Source organism: Sycon ciliatum, chromosome 7 (genome assembly GCF_964019385.1).
Source record: "Sycon ciliatum chromosome 7, ocSycCili1.1, whole genome shotgun sequence".
NCBI lineage: Eukaryota > Metazoa > Porifera > Calcarea > Leucosolenida > Sycettidae > Sycon > Sycon ciliatum.
In genome coordinates this window covers 2,453,437-2,476,016 of record NC_088649.1, presented here as the reverse complement: position 1 = coordinate 2,476,016, position 22,580 = coordinate 2,453,437, and the positions used below count along the sequence as shown (strand labels likewise).

The window sequence follows — 22,580 nt, the reverse complement described above, 5'->3', positions numbered from 1 at the left end:
ACAACAGCAGCAGCAGTAGCTACTATTCTACGGTATGAGTACAAGAACTGTATGTGATAGTTGTAGTTTGATATCTGTGTCTACATGTATTGTAGCAGATCTCCCTCACACATAATATCTACATGTTTTAGTCAAGTATGTTCTCTGTGTTGAGTGTGCTACTTCAATGCATAGTAGAATTCTATTGAGAGAGAGAGAGAGCTGCCACTGCATGCTGCTGCTGCTGCTGCTGGTTCATTATGCTATGAACTACACTTTAAAAGTGGGATATCACGGACAAGTGCTGGTACTTGAAGCACTTGTGCTTGTTCACATTATACTGACTACATGCACAATATCAGTGGCAGTACTGAATAGCAACAGCAGCACATTGGGAAACACAGTCCCCTTCTGTTTGCAAGCTGCATGATGTGTACAATACGTGTCAGACACTCACCTGTGTCTCAGTCATTACCATACGGTATATTATCACTCCACACTGGTCACTGGACATGAATACAGCAGAGAATGGAATTCTTCATCAAGGATCACTTATCTTTGTGATGCAGATCTGGTCTGCGCTTTCCACTGCAGTTTGTGATTTGCAGATCTGGTCTGCACTTTCCACTGCAGATCTGGTGTCTGCACTTTCCACTGCGGACAGTGCAATACTGCACGGCTTGATGGTTGACTTGAGAGAGTGTGCGCAACTGAAAATTTCCCATCCTCAGTGAATGATCCGAGAAACGTCAGTGGGTGTCTGACTGACTGTGTGTCTGAATCATGATACAAGTGTAATAACACCACTAGAGGAAACGCAAAAAAGGTAACAAGATTACGTAACCAAAGGTGAGAAGGCACTGAACGCAGTGTCATCCTACGAATACAACCTTGGTGCAACAACGTGCTCTTTCTGCTTACACACACGAGGCTTATGAATACGTATGCAAACTGCCTCAAGAACTTTCAACTGCTGGACATAACGTGCACGACACAGTACAGAAAATGAGAGTCATTATACATACTAAGGCAGTCAGGACGAGATAACAAGTGTACATACACAGCCGACTTCCTACGAACAACACATTCATCCGCCTCATCTCGCTCTTTCCCATCCGATCCCTCCTCGTCCATCTCATGGTCCTCATCCTCGTTCCGTTCGTCATCAGCACGATCGTCATCACCACCATCATCCACCTCGTCCTCTGTCTCTTCACTGACCGTTTCTTTATCCAATTCCTCTTCAATCTTCTCTTCATCCGTCTCATTCTCCGTTTCTATACAGACCACTTGTCCCCCAATTGCTAGCTGCTCGTCCCGTGACCGTCATTGCTCCTCCAGATCCGCTTCACTCACTGACACGACATGATACTGCTCGACCCTCCTCCTGTTGGTACTGTCCGCAACGCGCGGTCTTTGGCCGTTTCTGGCATAAATCTCTGTGGAGTAGTTTGCTGTTGTCCTCCGAGGTCTCTGGATTAAGGGTGTATGTTCCGTGAGATGTCTGCATTGCCTGTCTTGCTGAGTAGGTGCTGCGTGCGCCGGGGTAATTTGTGTGAGAGTTGGTGATGCCAGTGCGGGTGTAGGTGGCTCTACCCCAGCCCCCGCCACAAGAAGAGCCAGTGGCAGTTCCGGTGGTGGCAAAGGCAACGGTGGTGCTGATGGGGTTGGAAACTTGGGCGGCCTAGCTCTCCCACACGGCACTGCATTTTGTGTTGGCTCAGTCTGTACCACTGGCAAAGGGCGTGGGTTCTTGCACGGTCGACCACGTTTCGGCCGCTTGGATTTAGCAGCATACGGTAGAATATGCAGCGACACATGCTGTTTGCTTCAACAGCTGACCGCACGTATCAAACAGCATATGCCCGCTGCATTACCATTAGTAGTAGTGAGACGTGTATCTCATGATCTGGCATACGCTTGTCTGTTCTCACATCAACACTACTTCAGTACACTATAAACACAGTGACTTTGTATGCAGTAGTTCATACTGTGAGTGGCTACTAATACAGATATACAGTATACACTACTGTCTGTAGGTATTCTATTCCTCACTCATATTCAAAGACAGTGACTTTGTATGCAGTAGTTCACAAGAGAGAGATTGGGAGCTTTGTTACAACTCTGAGTTTCACGTATTACTACGATCATCAGGCAACTCATGGATCCAAAACGGGCAGCCAGAACATAAGGAGGAGCAAGGTGGGAAATAATTCTGAGGGGCATCATAAGCGACGCATATCATTGCGCAAGAGTCAGCAGGCGTGAAGTAAGTAAGTAGCCAAGTCTTCAGACTTGGGGCTATGCAGCAGCACTTCCGGCGTGAGTGATATAGAATAGAGCTGGGGACTTAAATGCCAAATCCACATGTCCACACCATTACACACACATACACCCACACTCTCTCCCTTTTCTCACGTACACATACTAGTACACCCACACGGGCGTACACACACACACCACACATTCTGTTGTTGTTGTTGTTGTTGTTGATTTCTATTTTACTTCGCAAGGCCAAACGGGCAATGGTGCCCAATTCTATGGAAGCGAATTTCAAAAGGGAGAGAGCTACGGGGAGAGAGAGAGAGAGAGAGAGAGAGAGAGAGAGGGGGTGGGGGGGGGGGGAGGGAGGGAGATGATAATCAATTTTGCAGCGTCAACAGAGCGATTTTGCAGTGTCAATAGAGCGTCAACAGAGGGAACACAAAGAGTTCATAAGCGCACAAGCACGCAGAGAAGAGTAAATGACGTGGTATGTGGACGGGAAAGGTCAGACAGAGCATTCATTGCAAGGTGTAGGGGATGGAGGCAAGCTTAAATTGCTGGGCAGCCTTGATCTCCCTTTCACTCCTTGGGAGAGCGTTCCAGGCCAAGGCTGCCTGAAAGGCCAGGCGAGATCTGCCGGCTTCTGACTGTGCCGAGGGGACAGTGAGGCCCCTGGAAACCTGGTGCCGGGTGGTGCTGCCAGCTGATGGTGAGAATAGGTCCTGGAGGACACTGCTGGCTTTCCCATTGACACAGCGCCACACCAGGACGAGCCGCTTCTGGGCGTAGCACTCGCGAACTCTGTACAGGGACATCCGTTCGAGCAGAGGCTGAGCCGAGGTGTTAGGCCTCGGTCACACTACGGCAAAAATGCTGCGTCAGCGTCAGAATCATGAGCTTTTCCATGGCAACTGACGCAACGCGGGAAGTTTGAGCGTCAGACGCTGCTGCGTCTGACGTGGGGAAATCGGCTGCGTTGCCGCTGATGGGAGTGACGCTTGGCGGAAAAACAGTGTCTTTCAAGTAAAATTAGTTTCAAGACACTTTGCTTGAGTTGAGCAGTTATTCTACATTCGTCTGTTCAAGGTTTGTTTTGTTCCCTCTTTTTGTTCGAGATGAGTCCGTGGACCTACGAGGCCGAGGCTGCTCTGCTCCGAACCTGGCGGAAGAGCGAGGCGTTTTCTGAGAAGAAAATGATGTCGAGAAAGGACCAGTTGTTTGAGTGGGTCATCGGCCAACTGGAGCCTGTTGACTTATGAGTGTTGTGTTGTCGTCAAGAGCCCCAAAAAGGACAACCAGTATGACGAAGTCAGGAGAAACACAGCTGCGATGCGGACTTTTCTTGCCTGATCAATGACACTACAAGTACAACTGAAAATGGCTTCAAATTCGGAAAGAAACAACAACGATCGTGCACGCGTCGAGGACCTTTCGTCTTCTTGTAATCAAAAATCAATGAAAAATTCGAAAACTTAGTCCGACAATTTTTTGTATAATAAACAACAGGCCGGTTTCCGTGGAGATCCGTGTCGTCATTGAGTATCCCTGGTGATTTTGTGACGTTGACAAATGCGTCAGGCCGCGGCAGTCATCTGGTCATGAGCTGGAAAAAAACAAAACACTGTGTGACCCCCCGGCTGCGTCAAGTGATGCGGCTTGACGCTGCGTCCAGCTTCAAACTGCCGTAGTGTGACCGAGGCCTTAGGCGGCAAACCGTATACCGCTCTCGCCGCTCGGTTCTGCAGGACCTGAAGGCGATCAAGCTGCGAAACCTTGAGGGAGGAAGAGAAGGCGTTAGACCCATATAGGAGGTCAGGCATGACGACTGACCTCACATACTGGATGCGACTACTGAGGCTCAGACATCTGCGGGACCGCCACAATGCTCCAATCTTCTGCACAACTTTCTTCGCCATCGCGTCAACATGGGGTCCCACTTCACAGCTGCGTCAAGGGTCACGCCGAGGTATCTTGCTGTTGGGCTCAGGGGAAGCTCTGTCTGGTTGCAGCGGACAGCGACATGCTGACCCGCATTGCGTTGTGGTACAATTGACAGGACCTGGCTCTTCTTGTCATTTAGAAGCAGATGTCGAGGCTTGAGCCAGTCAGCGACGTTGGTGACGGCCCCTGATAGGCAGGCTGATGTGGCTAGCACTGATTTTCTGTGGCAGTGCACGGCAATGTCATCGGCAAATTGCAGAGATGGAGCAGGATTCTCTACATCTCTTTTTCGCACACACACACACACACACACACACACACACACACACACACTTTATTCAGCTTTTATTTCTTGTGTACTTGCATACTGGTATTAGTTTAGTCCCACAACCTGCGATAAAATGATCAGCTGTAGCACCTACTCCACTTTTATGTTTATGTATCTATGTCATTCGGATCTTCCCAAGTTGTACATTGTACTGTTGAGATACCGAATTCAAATAAATCATTTACCAATACCACACGCACACGCACACGCACACACATACACACACATTCACTCTCTCTCTCTCTCTCCATCTCCATCTCTCTCTCTCTCTCTCTCTCTCTCTCTCTCTCTCTCTCTCTCTCTCTCTCTCTCTCTCTCTCTCTCTCTCTCTCTCTCTCTCACACACACACACATTTATTCTGTAAATCTCTCTCTCTCTCTCTCTCTCTCTCTCTCTCTCTCTCTCTCTCTCTCTCTCTCTCTCTCTCTCTCTCTCTCTCTCTCTCTCTCTCTCTCTCTCTCTCTCTCTCTCTCTCTCTCTCTCTCTCTCTCTCTCTCTCTCTCTCTCTCTCTCCCTCTCTCTCTCTCTCACACACACACACATTTATTCTGTAAATCTCACACATACACACACATACACACACGCAAACCATTGAACCATTGGACGCCCATCGCCGGAGGCGATGATAGCGATGCTACAGCAGAAGCCATAGCAGCTTGTGCTGGGATTTAGGCCTTGACGGATTATGCTAATATTTTCGTGAAATTACGCTTTTCGCATTGCTGAATAAATTGCAGAATTATGCTAGTTATACATATTATGCCGCATTAATGCTCACATATGCTGCTAATGTATATGATGGTTCTGTGCAAAATAACAGGGACATTTTTGTAGAGGGCGCTATACTGTAGTAGCAAAAGTTCAACGGGGTCAACGCACCGTGTGACCTAGCTACGACCGTCACTGATTGTACAGTCTGTTTCAAAAAGATTCGCAATCAAGTTTGGGTCTTAAAAAGTATGAAGATAAGTGAAATTTGAACAACAAAGTACATAAAATGGCTTGTTAGGGCACTGCAAATTGTTCTGTGAAGGTTTCGGAACAATTAGACCAACCGTTAAGGAGTTAGAATTTCGGCCAGGTTTCTGGCCTTTTCCCATGGTTTATAATTTGCCCTGGAAGCCAGTATCGATTTGTTATCAAAACCCACGATTTATCCCTTCCTTTTTGGCCTTGTGGTTATGAATGCTGTCTGCTGACCATGAAGACAGTTGTGAGTTCAAATCCCAACAAATCTTCAAGTCAAACATTTTTTCTTCATTTTTTCATTTTATGGTGATCACGCTGGTGTTGACAAAGAAGGTGGCTGCGCCAAACGACTTGTTGTTGGATCTCGCGTTTCCTGCCGAACTGACACTTGACTGGCTCACGCCATGTGAAGTTGTGAACACACACAACACTGAAACCGTGTGTGTGAACACGGAAGTCATTGCGCTGTAGCTACGTGTTGTTGAATACCCTGGCACATCGATCGATCGATTTCTGTTTGAGAATTATTTTAGTATTTGAAGATCGCCAATTTATTTGAATTTAGGAGTCAACGCCGTCTTCTATCTGCTTTCACAGGCGTCTGCTTTTCTCAAAATGTCGTCGAAGTCACACGAATAGCTTTGCCACATGGGAATGAGTCTGTGTCGATGCCGTTTTCATCACATCGTGAGAGTAAATTGCATCCGCGGCATGGTCACAAAACGAATTGGGACGCATCCCGCTTGTCAAAATTTACCACACTTTCGACATGTTCTCTCTGACTCCATATCGATACGAGGAAGAACTCGTTTGTTGTAAACCAGACGAACATGTATTGTACGAGTACCGACGTCAGTGACTTGTCATTTTCATGCTTTCGCGCGGAATATTTCTTCGAGTTCACAGTGGGTTTTTCCAGGCAGCGATCGAGCGCTCATACGGTAAGACGGCAAACTCCCCGGGCGATCGCCAGGATTGCTAATCTTTTTGAAACTGACTATTATAGTGCCAGTGGACTGGACATGTTATTATGGGAGTCGTAAACCTACGACTTCCTGGTGCATCAACTTGTACTTGTACTTGTAGAACTTGAAAACTGTATGGATTTTGATGGGAACAGGCGGATTATTCCAATTTATGCGATTCGTATGCAATTTGCCCCGAATTATGCGATTATTCGATTTTGGTAGGAATTATGCGAAAAATTATGCTAGCATAATCCGTCAAGGCCTACTGGGATTGCACCATTCAACAGTTTGCAAGGCTGAAGATTGACCACCACTATTCAGCCTGGTCTACACCGCACAGCTATGAAGTGGCTTTTTCTGGCCAGTGAATCCCTACTTTTTGGTCATTTTCATTTTTTTAATTTTTTTTCACGCACACACATCACACCACATACTTCGGCATGCACTGGCTGTTGGTAACCACCCAGGAGAATAAAAGAAAAGTCAGGAGGAGTCTGAGAAAGAGAAGAACGACGTGTGAATCGAACCCGCAACCTACCGATTGGAAATCGCTGCACATACAGTACCACTGCACCATATGGGACACACACACACACACACACATTCTGTAAATCTCTCTCACACACACACATTCTGTAAATCTCACACACATACACACACACACATTCTCCAAATCTCACACACACATTCTCTCTCTCTCTCTGCCTCTCTCTAACACACACACACACAGACACACACACACACACACACACACACACGCGCGTGTACGCCCACAATACTCATCCTTTCATTCTCACACCTACTGCACACATACACATACATGTACTTGCACCCGCACTTACATGTATCCAATATACCACACGCACTTCCTTTCTCACGCATGCACACAAACACACACACACACTCACACATGCGCGCGCACACTCACACACACACACACTCACACATGCGCGCGCACACTCACACACACACACTCACACACAAACGCGCACACAGACGCACACACACACACACACACACACACACACACACACACACACACACACACTCCGACACACAGACACAAACAAAATAGGCATCGGGACTACTAGCTAGATTCACGTGACCTTGCGGACAAAGTTACGAAGGTTGAACTTGATACGTCGCCTATGATACCCCTCAAAATGTCCCACCTTGCTCCCCCTTATGTTCAGGCTGCCCGTTTTGGATCCATCAGTTGCCTGATGATCGTGGTAATACGTGAAACTCAGAGTTGTAACAAAGCTTCCAATCTCTCTCTTGTGTACAAGGCTCTACCCTACATGGATAGTGAGCACTCTTCGGTAGTCATAGCCCAAATTTGCTAGCAATTCTTTGAGCAAAATATCGGATGCGCAAGTTGCCGGCAAGTTTTCAGCAAAATATCGAGTTTTGGTGGGCTTTTGAGAAAATCCAAGGCTTCTCAGGGACTGTCTCAACACAATCAGTCACCAAAGTTGAAAACAAGCACAAAAGTTGGACAAAACAGACTCATAGCCACATTTTTGTAGAAAGTTGAGCAGCAGCAGGAGCTCAATCAAAAATGCCTCGTCATCAGCGACAATTATCGTTGATTTTTCCTTGAAACTCATTTTATCTCGAGCAAAACCAAAGCAAAATATCGACGGAGAAAGGAAATGCCAAGCAGAATATCGAAAAGTTTGTGGCAAAATTATGCGGCAAAATATCGATATGGGCAGAGCAAATTTGGGCCATGACTACTCTTCGGACAGTGAAGCACATCACGTGACTATGTAATAGTTCATACTGTGAGTGGCTACTAATACAGATATACACAGAGGCAATATGCTTTGGTTCTGCAAGAGTGCTCAATGCCTGATTCAGGCAGAGCGGCGTACACAAAGGCACACAATGAAAACCTTGGCAAATTTATTCCGTTGTGACTCCGAGTTTCATGACAACGATCTTGTCTGATGATTGGTTCAGCCATGAAACTCGGAGTCACAACGGAATAAATTTGCCAAGGTTTTCATTGTGTGCCTTTGTGTAATACAGATATACAGTCTACACTACTGTCTGTAGGTATTCTATTCCTCACTCATAAGGCAAGAGATTCTCGCAGTCAGTGTCACGTAATCGCAACTCTCTTCGCTTGCACTGTTGTAGCATGCAGACCACGTGACAGATATAGACCAAGAGACAACAGATGTTTGACTGATTGAACTATTTCACTCTGTGATAATATGTTTTCATATTATTTGAGCACACAGAGTTGGCAGCTTCGAGACTATACACGTGACGTCACCACATCAGCCGTTATCATTTTCTCTCTCATCTTAGTAGGTTTAGTTGTTATTTTCCATAATTTATGTTATACATGATAGTACATTGTATGTGCTGTTCTCTCGTTCTGCTGGAGTTCATCTTGTTGCTCACTTCCACCTTCACAAACGACTCACCGAAATCTAGCTATCAAATCTGCAACCAACTGTACATTCAAGCGTTATTCTCTACTTTGACACTTCGTGCTTGGACTGATACAGCTCTGGCCTGCCCGTCCTCAAGTGTGCCGCATCACGACGGTCAATGGAATGAAATGGAATAAATTAGCGTGTCCGCTCCCGAACCTAACTCACGACGGTCGCCAACATAGGGTAAACCTAGCGACAGAAGCGGCGATTATCGGTGGGGGTGAGGGGATACGTCTCACAACCACTGGCACAATTGCGGAGAAATCACATTAGCCGCATGCATGTGCCCCTTGTGCACAGAACTACGTAGGTAGTTGTACATTTCTGACTCTCCTGACCCGAATCCGCAATTCGTATTTCCACTGGAAAATGTTCCCAAACTTGAACTCGATATTCGTGATGCTGATAGAGACTTCTCGGTAGAGTGTGTTGTGTTGTCCCGAGCAACACTTTACATGTACTTGTACTTGGTGTTTCTAATTTTTTATATTTTTTATGGTGTTTCTAATACCTACATTGTACAATGTACAGTGTACATTGTACATGATTGTGTGATGTATGGGAATGGGGGGTTGGGGGGGGGGGGTGGGGGGGGGAGCAAAGTGATGATTTAGAGAGGCTGGCGATAGCTGTGGAATAGCCGATCAGTGTCTCCCAGACCATCAGCATATCGATGTAGAAACTACAGTAAGATCTGGTGTAAGTGACCTCTGGGATTGGCGACCACCTGCTCTTAACGACCGTTTTTCCATGCACCGACAGTTCTACACGGACACCGTGGGACCTGGTTCTCAAGACCACCAGGCTTTAACGACCACTTTTGCTTGCACCGTGGGGTGGTCGCTTAAACCAGGTTTTACTGTAGTTGCAGTGTGTACCTGGTGGATATCAAAACACAGAGAAGTGTACAGGAGCGAAGAAATCTTGAGTTTCCACTTCAAACTGGTTACTCCAGCACTGTGAAGGCTAATATGTGAAGAAGAAAGCGAGAAATAGACAAGAGGTGACAGGGCAATAGTTGGCAGGAACTACACAAAGTAATGGGAACTACAGACTCTGCCGACCTACATTCACATGAACATATACATGAGTGTGTACCGTGAATTCTGTACAATGACTTATGTACATAATTGTACATGTAGGTCGACTGAGCCTGTAACACACAACACCATACACATGTATTATTTTTGAATGGTCCCGGCCTCCTGACACGCACCAGCATCATGCATAAGATACATGTAGTCAAATGAGCACGAAGGAGAGAGCAAATCGAAAGAGCAGAGAAATCAGCAGTGAATGAATGAAGTAGTGTTGTTCGAGGGTAGTATTGATCATAACTACATGTTATCACAGTCCGTTGTCCAGATCCAAGCTGTGTACATCAACCCAGTGAATGTTAGAGACGGGACTGCATGATGTATTTATCTACTTTTCAGTATGGTGTGTGATGGTTGAGATGTCCGTATTGACTACAGACCTTGTGTGTTGTACAGTGTAAACCTTGATCGATCTCGACCTGGAGTAGGTCCAGTGTGACTACGACCATGAGCAACGTGTGTGTAAACAAAACCAACCTGGACACCAGTATAGCAGCAGTCAACGGAGAACAGGGACTGACTAAGGGATTGCATATCATTCACCATGCACATCACACCATCGCCTGCGAGGACCATGCTGAGAACGCATTGCACGGAGCTGTCCAAACATACCTGACTTTGACATACGCTTGCCATACATCAGTGCTATGTGTCCAAGCTAGCCTAATCCATTCTCCCTGATGATGCCTGCTACTTTGTAGCAATCTATGTGGTGTGTGTTGGCTGGTAGCAGGGTAGTGGAGATGACTTGATGGTGGCACTGCTGCTCTTGCCGTGACTAATGATCATACATGTACTGTAGATACTGGAAATGTAACAGATGTCTTCCCAGTACAACTCTCCACTATATACACTGGAGAGTAGTGAACACTAAATGTGATGTACACTTGACATCCACAACAAACAGATCATGAGTACAAAGATAGAGGAAACGAACAACATTATTTTTTCTGAAACTGAGTGGGTTGGAAATCATCACACCCTGTGCTTCTGCTGCAAGATTCACAACTGTGTCTATATAGTTTATGCAATATGCTACAGACACAGGTCAATCCATGGCTAGGGATAACGGATATAGCTGGTTGGTATATCGGCTATCGCTATCTGATGTAGCAATCAGCTATGTATGAATGTCAGTCTCAACGAGGTGGCAGGATAAGTACTGGGTGAACAGTATCGTCTTCAACACGCAAATGACCCGTTACGAATGGTAGTCTCAGCTTTCACATACATACGCATACTTGTTACTGAGGCAGACAGGTGTTGAAAATGTATTCGTAAATCCTACTAGATTTGTACTGCTGGGGACAACTACCAAACAAACATAACCTAAAAAAAGATAACACTCTTGTAGCGACACAATCAGCATACGTTATTGTTACAGTACTTCTGTGATATTTCCACTTTTGTCACATTGTCTTGAGTAGCAGACAATTCTCGCCCATCCTACCGATGTTCTGTGGTGACGTTTGAATTTTGTAGCTGTAGGTTATTTCTGTTTGTGTAAATCACACCAGTAGAGAACTTCCCTATATATAGTCATGTAGTCTTGTAGTCTCTAATTTCACATGTCATCCTCATTCTATATGATGGTCCTGATGACAGAAACGTTTGATCATTCACTTGAAAACGTTCACCACGATATGACTCGCAACCGTGGAGTGATAGCCAGAGTTTGCAAAGGCGCTCCATGGGATGCAGTAAAACTTGCCGCTGGAGTAGTTTATAGCTTATGCATAGCTTCGTAGCAGGTCACCATTTCATCACGTGATCTCATTACGGTAATGTCTGCTAACCCGACCGACCGGAATGTCCTGTAAGAGCCATATACTAGTAAGTAGAGGTATAAATATTACTACTTCATTTCTAGACTCAGTGGAAACAGAGGAGAATGTTGGGAGAGTGGGTGTTAGCCAACCATGGGGATAAAGATACGTAGAGTGATATGAAAGAGTAGCAGCAGCAAAACTATCAGCAACTCATGCTATTGTCTTTAATTCTTTGTTGCCATCTTCCAGAGGTGCATCGAATAGTACGGTAATAGGTTCTAATTTGACCGGACGAGACCACACGACGCTTGCAGACCACAGCATGAACAGTTCACCAGCCACACTCCACGAAAGCAGTATTACTCCTGACAAGTCTTGTTTCGTGAAAGGAATTCGGGTGGACACACCCATTCCCACAGCGCTGCACATCCGAACCAGTTTCGGTATTTTTACAACGTTTCGGCACTTGGCTATCGTCAGGTCATTGTTCTTACCTGACGATGCCCAAGTGCCGAAACGTTGTAAAAATAACGCAACTGGTTCGGATGTGCAGCGTTATGGGAATGGGTGTATCCACACGAATTCCTTTCACAGATGAAGCTGCAGGAAGCCTCAGCCCTTCTTCAAAGTCTTGTTTCGTTCCATAAAGATGGCGGGGAACTCATCCGTGGAGTGTGGCTGGTGAACTGTTCATGCTGTGGTCTGCAAGCGTCGTGTGGTCTCGTCGGGTCAAATAAGAAACCTGTTAGTGTCTTTGTGCAATGTGCTGATCAGGACTTTTCAGAACAGTATGGAAGCGATTCAGCAAAGTTCAAAAGATTGGTGTTGCAAGTGCTGAGACACACAGGATATGGAAGCTCTTTTAAAGACTGACATTCCATACGTTAGTATGACGGTATGTATTGCCAGCATAAACCTACTGTGTGCGATGAAATTTGCATAGTGACGTAGGCGAGGATGAGCGTGTCCTGTCAAGATGTTTCCACTGTGAGTTGTAGGATTGAGAGTTTAGCAGATCAGTAGATGACTACACACACTAACCTACTGTACACAGATGCAAGTGAATAGTTTAGCAATGCCGGTGACCTGTGTAATGATAGAGAATTTCTCTGTCATTTTGCTAGTCTAGTGCATACATGTCAGTATGGGAGACAGTGCTACTGTCCTCACTGCATGACTGTAGCTGATCAGTGATGATGCGTATTTTCATACTGCCTGCCGCTGGAATACTTCAATTCATCAACAGCTCTCATGACAGATCAAAATAATCATCAACAGCTGACATGACAGGTCAAATCTTCAATAGATCTCATGACAGATCAAATCATCATCAACAGTCTTATGACAGATCAAATCATGGACAGATCACAAGACGTATCACTATCAGTCATGAGAACACATCTTACCAGCAATGAAGTACATTCTACACGGTCCACGTGGTGCACTGTAAAAACACGTGGTTAGTTGCCCCCTGGTGGTGTTGTTGACAGTACTGGACTGTCTTTCACTAGCGTCTTATCCTTTTATCATTCATTTTTACAGAACACACAACGTGGAAGTATTTGTGCGTAAAAATGTGTGAGTGTGTGTGCGCTAGTGTGTGTGCTCGTGTGCGTGTGTGTATATGCGTGTATATGCGTGTATGTGCTCGTGTGTGTATGCGCGTGTGTGTGTGTGTGTGTGTGCTCGTGTGTACTCGTGTGTGTGTGTGTGTGTGTGTGCTCGTGTGTGTGTGCGCTCGTGTGTGTGTGTGTATGCTCGTGTGTACTCGTGTGTGTGTGCGCTCGTGTGTGTGTGTGTGTGTGTGTGTGTGTGTGTGTGTGTGTGTGTGTGCTTGCCGTGTGTGCTTGTGTGTGTATGTGTGCTCGTGTGTGTGTGTGCTCGTGTGTGTGTGTGCTCGTGTGTGTGTGTGTTTGTGTGTGTGTGTGTGAAGCCACTTCAATCAGCTGTGTGGTGGACACCAGGCTAGAAAATAGTGGCGGTCAATTCATCAGCCTTGGAAGCTGTTGAATGGTGTAATCCCAGCACAAGTTGCTATGTCTAACATAGCTGTTCGCTATCATCGCTTACGCGATGGGCATGTCTGAGGTCTGAGGTGTGTGTGTGTGTGTGTGTGTGTGTGCGTGTGCGTGTGCGTGTGCGTGTGCGTGTGCGTGTGAGTGTGTGTGTGTGTGTGTGTGTGTGTGTGTGTGTGTGTGTGTGTGTGTGTGTGTGTGTGTGTGTGTGTGTGTGTGTGTGTGTGTGTGTGTGTGTGTGTGTGTGTGTGTGTGTGTGTGTGTGTGTGTGTGTGTGTGTGTGTGTGCCAACAAAGCGACATTCAGCGTGAAGGAGACATTTTATAGACACCTACAGGCGATCGTTGACAAAGTCAACCGTAACGACATCTTTGTACTCCTGGGCGATTTCAACGCCAGAGTAGGGTCACGCGGAACTGGTGATTTTCGGGACAGGTATGACGATAGGCCCCCCTGGGATCAGATCATTGGTGACTTTGGTCTTGGTCAATGTAATCAGGCTGGTGAGGATTTATTGTTGTTCTGCGCGAGGAACTCACTATGCGTTTTGAATACCTGGTTTCGGAAGAAGCTCCGCAAGCGTGGAACCTGGACTCATCCTGCCACACGTCAACCACACCTGATTGATTATGTCATTATGCGACAGGATCAGCACGTATACTGTCAGGATGTCTCTGTCATGCGTGGCGCGTCATTTTGGTCTGATCACTACATGGTCCGTGCACGTTTGGCTCTGAGTCGTGGTGCTCCACCGCGCAATGGGCGTACAAGTGGCAGCGGCAACCGGAAGCGTTTTAACGTGAGGAGTCTGCGGAACACTGATGTTTGTACAGCTTTCCAGGATAGTGTTCAGGAGCGTCTGGCCAGGGATTCTGCAGTGCCCAGAGAGTCGGTGGAGTCTATAGATCTAGAGTGGTCTGGCATCCGTGACGCTGTTACGTCTGCTGCCTCTGACATCATTGGTTTTGGTAAACGTGTTCAACCAGACTGGTTCTTGGAGAGCAGCTCGACTCTTGAGCCGCTCATTGATGCCAAGAATACCTGCCATCAAGCGTTGCTGTCAAACGATACAGTTGATACTCGGAAAGCCTTTCGACAGGCACAACGTGCAGTGGCAAAGGCTGTGCGGATGGCGAAGGAGAACTGGATATCAGAGGTAGTGCGTGATGCTGAGGAGGCTAAGAAAGATGGGCGCACTCGCTGGAAGTGCATCCGGAAGCTGCAGGAAATTGAGAAGGGCAGAACTTCAAAGCATACATCTGCTGTGCTGGATGAGAACGGCAACTTGATCCAGGATGCGGATGCTGTTCGTGCTCGTTTCGGACGGCACTTTGAGATGGTGTTAAATACGCAGAGCCAATTTGACCAACACACTGTTGACAGCATGCCTGCATTGGATGTTCGTGAACATCTGGACGACGTCCCTAGCATCGAGGAGCTCCAACGTGCACTTCGCCGTATGAAGAATGGCACAGCCAGTGGTCAATCAGGCATTCTGCCAGAGCTGATACGTTGTGGTGGTGAACTGTTGTTGGGTCGCCTCCATGAGTTCATCGTTAGGGTTTGGGAAACTGGATCGGTCCCTGCTGACTGGCGTGATGCAGAGATAGTCCCCATTCCCAAGAAGGGTAACCGGCATAGCTGCGATAACTGGCGTGGCATCAGCTTGCTCGATGTTGTGGGCAAACTGTTTGCTCGCATGCTCCAGGACCGGCTTGAGCCACTCGCTGAAGACTGGCAACCAGAGTCTCAGTGCGGTTTTCGGAAGGGTAGGGGCTGCATCGACATGATCTTTGCTGCCCGCCAAGTACTCGAGAAAGCCATTGAACATCAATCTGATCTGTACGTCTTGTTTGTGGATCTACGCAAGGCGTACGACTCGGTCCCCCGAACAGCGCTTTGGCTGGTCCTGCAGAAACTCGGTGTGCCTCCGCGCATGCTTCAGGTGATCCGGTCTCTTCACGAGGGTATGCTGGCGTCTGTTCGCGTGGGTAGTGGTCAGTCTGACAGCTTTGGGGTGGAGAATGGTCTACGCCAGGGTTGCACCCTGGCTCCGATGTTGTTCAACCTCTACTTCTCTGCCGTCCTTGCACACTGGCGCTCAACATCCACAGTGCCTAGTTTCCCGATGAAACATCGTATCGGCCGCAAGCTGGTTGGCGACCGTACTGCCAAGCACAGACTCACAGACTTATCCGTGTCGGAGTCGCTATTTGCAGATGATGCTGCCCTGTATACCACTTCGTACGAGCACATGGAGACGATGGTGAAGGAATTTACGCAGTGTGCGTCAGGCTGGGGCCTGACTGTTAGTGTGCAGAAGACGAAGTTCTTGGCGGTCGGTCCGAGTGTCATCCGTGCTGATATTGTGGTGCCTGGGAGTGCTGGTGACGTGATCGGCGTGGTCAGCGATTTTACCTACCTCGGCAGTACGATCAGCGACGATGGAGAGCTGGATGCCGAAGTCACAACTCGTCTCGCCCAGGCATCAAGGGCGTTTGGTAGCCTCCTCCAACCAATTTTCCGGAACTCGGGTCTGTCGCTTGGAATCCGACGTCAGGTCTACCAGGCCGTGGTCCTTACAGTGCTGCTGTATGGTTCTGAGACATGGACGCTGAAGGCACCCCTCCTGCGCAGGTTGGACACGTTCCATCGACAGTGTGTTCGCACGATCCTGAGTGTTACCCGAGACCAGCAGTGGCAGGAACACCTGTCAAGTGAAGACTTGGCGAAGCGCAGCGGCATGCCAGCCTCGCTGGAGGAGGCCATTCGTGCGAATCGCCTGCGATGGCTTGGTCACCTCGCAAGGATGGACGACACCAGGTTGCCAAAGCAGATCCTGTTTGCGGAGGGCACTAACACGCGGCCCCGCCATGGACCCAAGCGTCGTTGGAGAGATGTGGCAGCTGCAGACCTGCGTGCGACCGGTATCCCGGAGACGCAATGGTACCACCTTGCTCAGGACCGGAGGGACTGGCGCGAACGTAGCCGTCGGAAGCCACCAAGCCAGCCCCAACCAAGAGTGTTCGTCTGTGTCTGCGGCCGCGACTTTCGCCGTCCGAATGATTTATCCCGACACAAGAACTACTGCCTCGCCTAATAGCTATCATCGCCTTCGGCGATGGGCTTTCCAAAGGTCCAAAGGTGTGTGTGTGTGTGTGTGTGTGTGTGTGTGTGTGTGTGTGTGTGTGTGTGTGTGTGTGTGTGTGTGTGTGTGTGTGTGTGTGTGTGTGTGTGTGTGTGTGTGTGTGTGTGTGTGTGTGTGTGTGTGTGTGTGTGTGTGTGTGTGTGTGTGTGTGTGTGTACCTAGTCCAGGTGGATTGGCTACCCATCGTTGCGATCACGGACCTGCTTCCTAGCACCCCGCAACCCAGTCACTCCGCAGTGCAGCACATGTCACCGGAGTTTCAAGTCCAGCAGCGGTTTGGCCAGACACAAGTGCGTCCGCACGAACCGAAGGACAGTGTCGGAAAGGGCCGATTTCCCGTTTGAGTGCCCTTGCCAAAGAAAGTTCCGACTACGTCACCATCTAGTACGCCACCAGGAGTGCTGCTCCCCAGCCTCTTCCACCCCGCTACCCTGATGGGGACCGGTGTAACTTATCAAGGCAACGTGTATCAAGGTCAAGGTCAAGGTGTGTGTGTGTGTGTGTATATGTGTGTGTGTGTGTGTGTGTGTGTGTGTGTGTGTGTGTGTGTGTGTGTGTGTGTGTGTGTGTGTGTGTGTGTGTGTGTGTGTGTGTGTGTGCCCGTGCAAAGACCCTTGGTGGGCCTGAGGACATTGGTCACATCTTACGGGAACGGCGATTGCGCTGGCTTGGACACGTGGCACGGATGGAAGATCACCTTCTCTTCGGTGAACTGCCTGCCCCGCGCCCCGCGCATTGTCCACGCAAGAGGTGGAGGGAAGTCATTATGGATGACTTTGCGTCGGTTGAGCCACCGATACCAACATGTGGATGGTAAGATGCAGCCCTGAATCGTCCGGAGTGGCGTACCATTCCCCGTCGACCACCCAAGGCACCCTCTGCTGCTGGCTACGGTTGCGTCTGCGGCCGCTTGTTCCGTCCAAGCGGCGACCTGAAACGCCATCAGTCATTCTGTCGTGGACTGGAAAAATAACAATGCACAATCATTGCTACGCAATGGGCAAGGTCAAGGCCAAGGTCAAGGTGCGTGTGTTTGTGTGTGTATGTATGTGTATGTGTGTGTATATGGTATGTGCAGCGATTTCCAATCGATAGATTGCGGGTTCGATTCCCGACGATTATGGTCACACACGTCTTTCTTCTCTTTCTCAGACTCTTCCTGACTTTTCTTTCATTCTCCTGGGTGGTTACCAACAGCCAGTGCATGCCGGAGTATGTGGTGTGATGTGTGTGCGGGAAAAAAAAAAGAAAAAAAAAAAAATGAAAAAGACCAAAAAAGGGATTCACTGGCCAGAAAATGTCACTCCAAATAGCTGTATGGTGTAGACCAGGCTGAGTAGTGACGGTCAATTCTTCAGCCTTGCAAGCTGTTGAATGGTGTAATCCCTGCACAAGTTGCTATGGCTTCTGCCGTAGCATTGCTATCATCGCCTCCGGCGATGGGCGTCAAAGGTCAGGTGTGTATATTTGGGTGTGTGTGTTTGTGCGCGCGCGTGTGTGTGTGTCACAGTGTGTGTGAGTGTGTGTATTTGTGCGTGCGCGTGTGTGTGTGTGTCACAGTGTGTGTGTGTGTGTGTGTGTGTGTGTGTGTGTGGTGTGTGTGTGTGTGTGTGTGTGTGTGTGTGTGTTTATGTGTTTCCCATGATGAGCAGTTATGACTAAAACTAATGAAAACCCAAAATTATTTGTTACAAATACCTCCCACTATCATCGTGATTGTGTAGTTTGTAAAATGGATGGTATGCACTCTCCTTGTGGCATTTCTTGTTATCGAAGTTCAGTGACGATTTTCCACTGATAATGGTCACAAGAAGACGTTCTGGATTTCAAACGGAATGCTTCAAGTAAGTTGTTCTTTTTGTTCGTGTACATAACAACACAGCTAAGTATTTTTTAAACACTCCTTCTACATGTACGTGGTATTGCTCCATCCTTGCAGTGTTGAGCATGTGCGTGCGCGTGCGTGTGTGCACACATGTCTGTGTGCGTGACTGTGTGTGCGCATGTGCGTGCATATGTGTCTGTCCACACACACACACGCACACACACACACACACACACACACACACACATACACACACACGCGCGCACACACACACACACATACACACACACACACACACACATACCTATTTTGACCTTCTGACACCCATCATCCAGTGGATGATAGCGATGAAGCCATAGCAACTTGTGCTGGGATTGCATCATTCAACAGCTTGCAAGGTTGAAATAAAGACAACTTTTGTCGCAAGCGACTAGCCTGTCGCGCGCGCGAGACTCATCATGGGCGCGCTGGAGCTCCGGAGCTGCAGCAAATGCGAAGCGCGACACACGAGCGCGACCCAAACTGTGTCACGTGTGTGTCGAATCTGACCGTCGATTATTTATTTTCGTTCTACTAGACAATTCCAAAAATCAGTGCCATTGGCTTTAGCTTTGCCCTTGAACTTGAAATCTCGTGCCTTATTCTTTCCTGGGGACTGGTGTTGGATATTGAACGGGCGGAGTTACCGCCGGGATGATGGATGAAGGAGATGATGGCCTAAACTTGGCTGCGCTCATTCTCATTTTCGCGTGGCCTGCCAATAGTGTTTCGCAGATTCACAAAGGGTGTCACAGGCATAGCTGGAGGAAGAAAGGTGAGAGAATCGGTTGCACAGTGCAGATCAACCCAACCATTTGGTTGTTTTAATTTTACTTCGCACAGTCAAACGGGATGACCACCCAATAAAATTTCCGAACGTGACATTTTTTTAATTTATTGATTTTCCCGCATTATACCACAGTTTGTTGTTCAGGTTATTTCGCTTCAACTTTTGAGGTATGAATTCCTTAACTTTAGACTCGACATGCAAGCTCCATACTGACCAGGCTGTGTCAACATCAGGTCACGGCTTGTTTGACTTTGTCCGTTAGGCCGTGTTTGCATAGATATTGTGATGGCGTCAAAGACAGTTAAACATTGTGTTGGTCGTGTGTATTGTCCCCGCCGAAACTGAATGCAAGTTTAAGAAAGACTAGGTCTAGTGAGTTATGATCAGAAGTGTCCTGTGGGTCTAGCCCTCAGCCCCTCTGCAGATCTGCGGCAAGCAGTAAACTATATTTACACCAAAAAGCGCAAAACAAAACTTGATTTTTTACGCGGCTCTTTTCACCATGATAATTATTGTACACGTGTTATGAAAATTTGAAATACTCATGGCAACTGGTGGGTGAATCATTCAAAAATGCAAACGTGCCCGCTGTTGAGTGCAGCCATGTGAATCCACACAGTCACTTTTTCTCGTAAATCACTCGCCGTAAAACGTGCAAGTGGCTGTCGTGTGAATCGCCTATAACCGACTGTCCACAGTTGTCGAAGTATTTTCCAGCACTCACTGTACTTTATTAGAGAGGTTGCGCATAACGTAATTACGTTAGTTAAAAAATGTAGTCGATCTACGGAAAGTCTTACGTAAACATCTGGGTTGCGCCATACGGAGTTTTCAAATCATAGCAGACTCAGCGGAGGACGTTCAGGTTGGTTGTAACTCTTGAGTTTCATGCCGTTAGGCAATCATCAGACAACTGATACTCGGGTCTACCTAACAGTGAGTCAGTATGCTTATAAATACATAGGGCCACAAGCATAAACAAATTTAGCGCTAAATCTGGTGTAAGGTATGGGGAGAACAGCTGGCGCGGGCCACGGCGCGACAGTATAAGTGCCAGGAGGGTGGCAGGCAACAGGCAGGTGTGAGCATGAAAGCGCGGAAAGAGGCGATGGGGAGGCAGTGTACAGCAGATGGGTGGAGGTGCCAGGAGGATGGCGGGCAATGGGCCAGTGAGATCGCTAGGGGGTCTTTGGGTAATGGGCAGGCGTGGGCGTACTATTGACATCATGGATGTGTCCTCACAACAAGGCTCCACCATGAGCATGGCAAACTTTACAAAGTAAGCCTTTCAGTGCAAGTCTTGGTGGCGTGGTGTCTTTTGGGTGTTTTCTTAGGTTCCAAGAGACATGGAGCTACATTGTGTGTTTGTGTGTGTGTGTGTGTACGCGTGTGTGTGTGTGTGTGTGTGTGTGTGTGTGTGTGTGTGTGTGTGTGCGTGTATGTGTTTGGCACACGCCGTGTACTCTCTGGTGCAGGGACTACACGAATGCGAAACGCGACAAACTCTACAACGTCATTAGCCTGGAGTTCACCAAGACTAAGCTGGAGCCTCTAGTGGAGTCACCCAGTCTGGTACGTCAGCAATCCTACATACACTTGAGAGGATCAAAAGCGTTTCTGCTGTAACTCTGAGTTTCACGGTTTTAACCGATCATCAGACAGCAACTTGGACTACAATTTTCAGAATATATGATTGATATAGGCTGCAATCAATCAATCCTATGCATGTAACGTTACATGTAGTACACACTTATCTGTTGTATCCGGGCGGTCCGGGACCGGGGGCTCTGCCCTTCATTTGGAAATGTTCGTAATCATGTACATCTTGATGTGGAAGGCACGTAGATCTGGCATATTACGTCACTCCTGATATTTCCACAAATTGGTAGAAAAGTAGTAATATATCCACTAAAACTCACTCACAGGGTTCCCCGTAGACCAAGATGCCCGTAACTTGGAGTTCCGGATAGGAGCCGTGAGAAATGAGTGCACTGTAGTTGAGCACTCCACTGCACTACTGTCTCCCCTGTATGCCGTGTTGGGGGGTTTGGTGGGCGTTTGAGGCTCATGTCATACATGATCATGCTTAGGCTCGTTTTGAGAAAGTATGGATTTTTAACTCCTGATTGGTTTGTGCAATGTGTTTATATTGGTTTATCAATGCCCCATCACAAGCTGTATAGTATGTATTCGCAACCGTGTACGAATTGCTCATTTGTCTTTTATTCTTCCTACTGCTTGCTTGCTGCGGCTGCTGTTGCTGTTGTTGTTGTTATTGTTGTTGTTGTTGTTGTTGTTGTTGTTGCACGCAGGTACGTCATTTGGATTGGGTGGACTTGGTGTGGCTGGAAACATTGCGCGCTTTGCAGCAGGAGGCCAGCAACCGACTGGTCGCTATGAAATATCCCAAAGTGCAAAAGTATGTGTTTTGTTTGTTCTTGTTGATGGTGCTGCTGCTGCTGCTGCCGCCGGTGTTGCTGTTACTGGCCGACTGCTGGTGCTGTTGATCGTACTACAGGTGTAGCTGCCCTATTGCTGGTGATTGTGGTGCTGCTGCTGTTGTTGGCTTACTGATTGTGCTGCTGTTGCTGTTGTTGGCTTACTGATTGTGCTGCTGCTGCTGCTGTTGTTGGCTTACTGATTGTGCTGCTGTTGCTGTTGCTGGCTTACTGATTGTGCTGCTGTGGCTGTTGCTGTTGCTGGCTGCCCTACTGCTGGTGGTTGTGCTGGCGCTGCTGTTGCTGGTCTACTGTTGTTGTTGGCTTACTGATTGTGTGGCTGTTGCTGTTGCTGGTCTACTGCTGTTACTTGTGCTGTTGCTGTTGCTGGCTTACTGATGGAGCTGCTGTTGTTGTTGCTGGTCTCCTGCTGTTGCTTGTGGTGATGCCGTGCTGTCACAGGTTCTGCCTGATGAGCGTCGGTGGCTGCTACACAGATTTCCGTATCGACTTTGGTGGCACATCCGTCTGGTATCATATTCTCAAGGGTGGAAAGGT

At 47.8% G+C, this 22,580-nt stretch overlaps 1 protein-coding gene across 3 annotated transcripts in view; it reads left to right on the top strand.

Moving 5' to 3' along the window:
* Positions 1-22,580, top strand: part of LOC135820721 (lysine-specific demethylase 2A-like) — an 85,888-nt gene that overhangs the window by 56,460 nt on the left and 6,848 nt on the right. For 2 of the 3 annotated variants that reach the window (XM_065333730.1, XM_065333729.1), the window contains exon 1: positions 22,277-22,578. The exons of the other annotated variant lie outside the window; for it this stretch is intronic. In XM_065333730.1, the coding sequence (XP_065189802.1) occupies positions 22,468-22,578 (111 nt within the window). In that variant the 5' untranslated portion in view covers positions 22,277-22,467. Of the gene's footprint in view, positions 1-22,276; positions 22,579-22,580 lie in introns of those variants that run through there. 3 annotated transcript variants of the gene reach the window in all.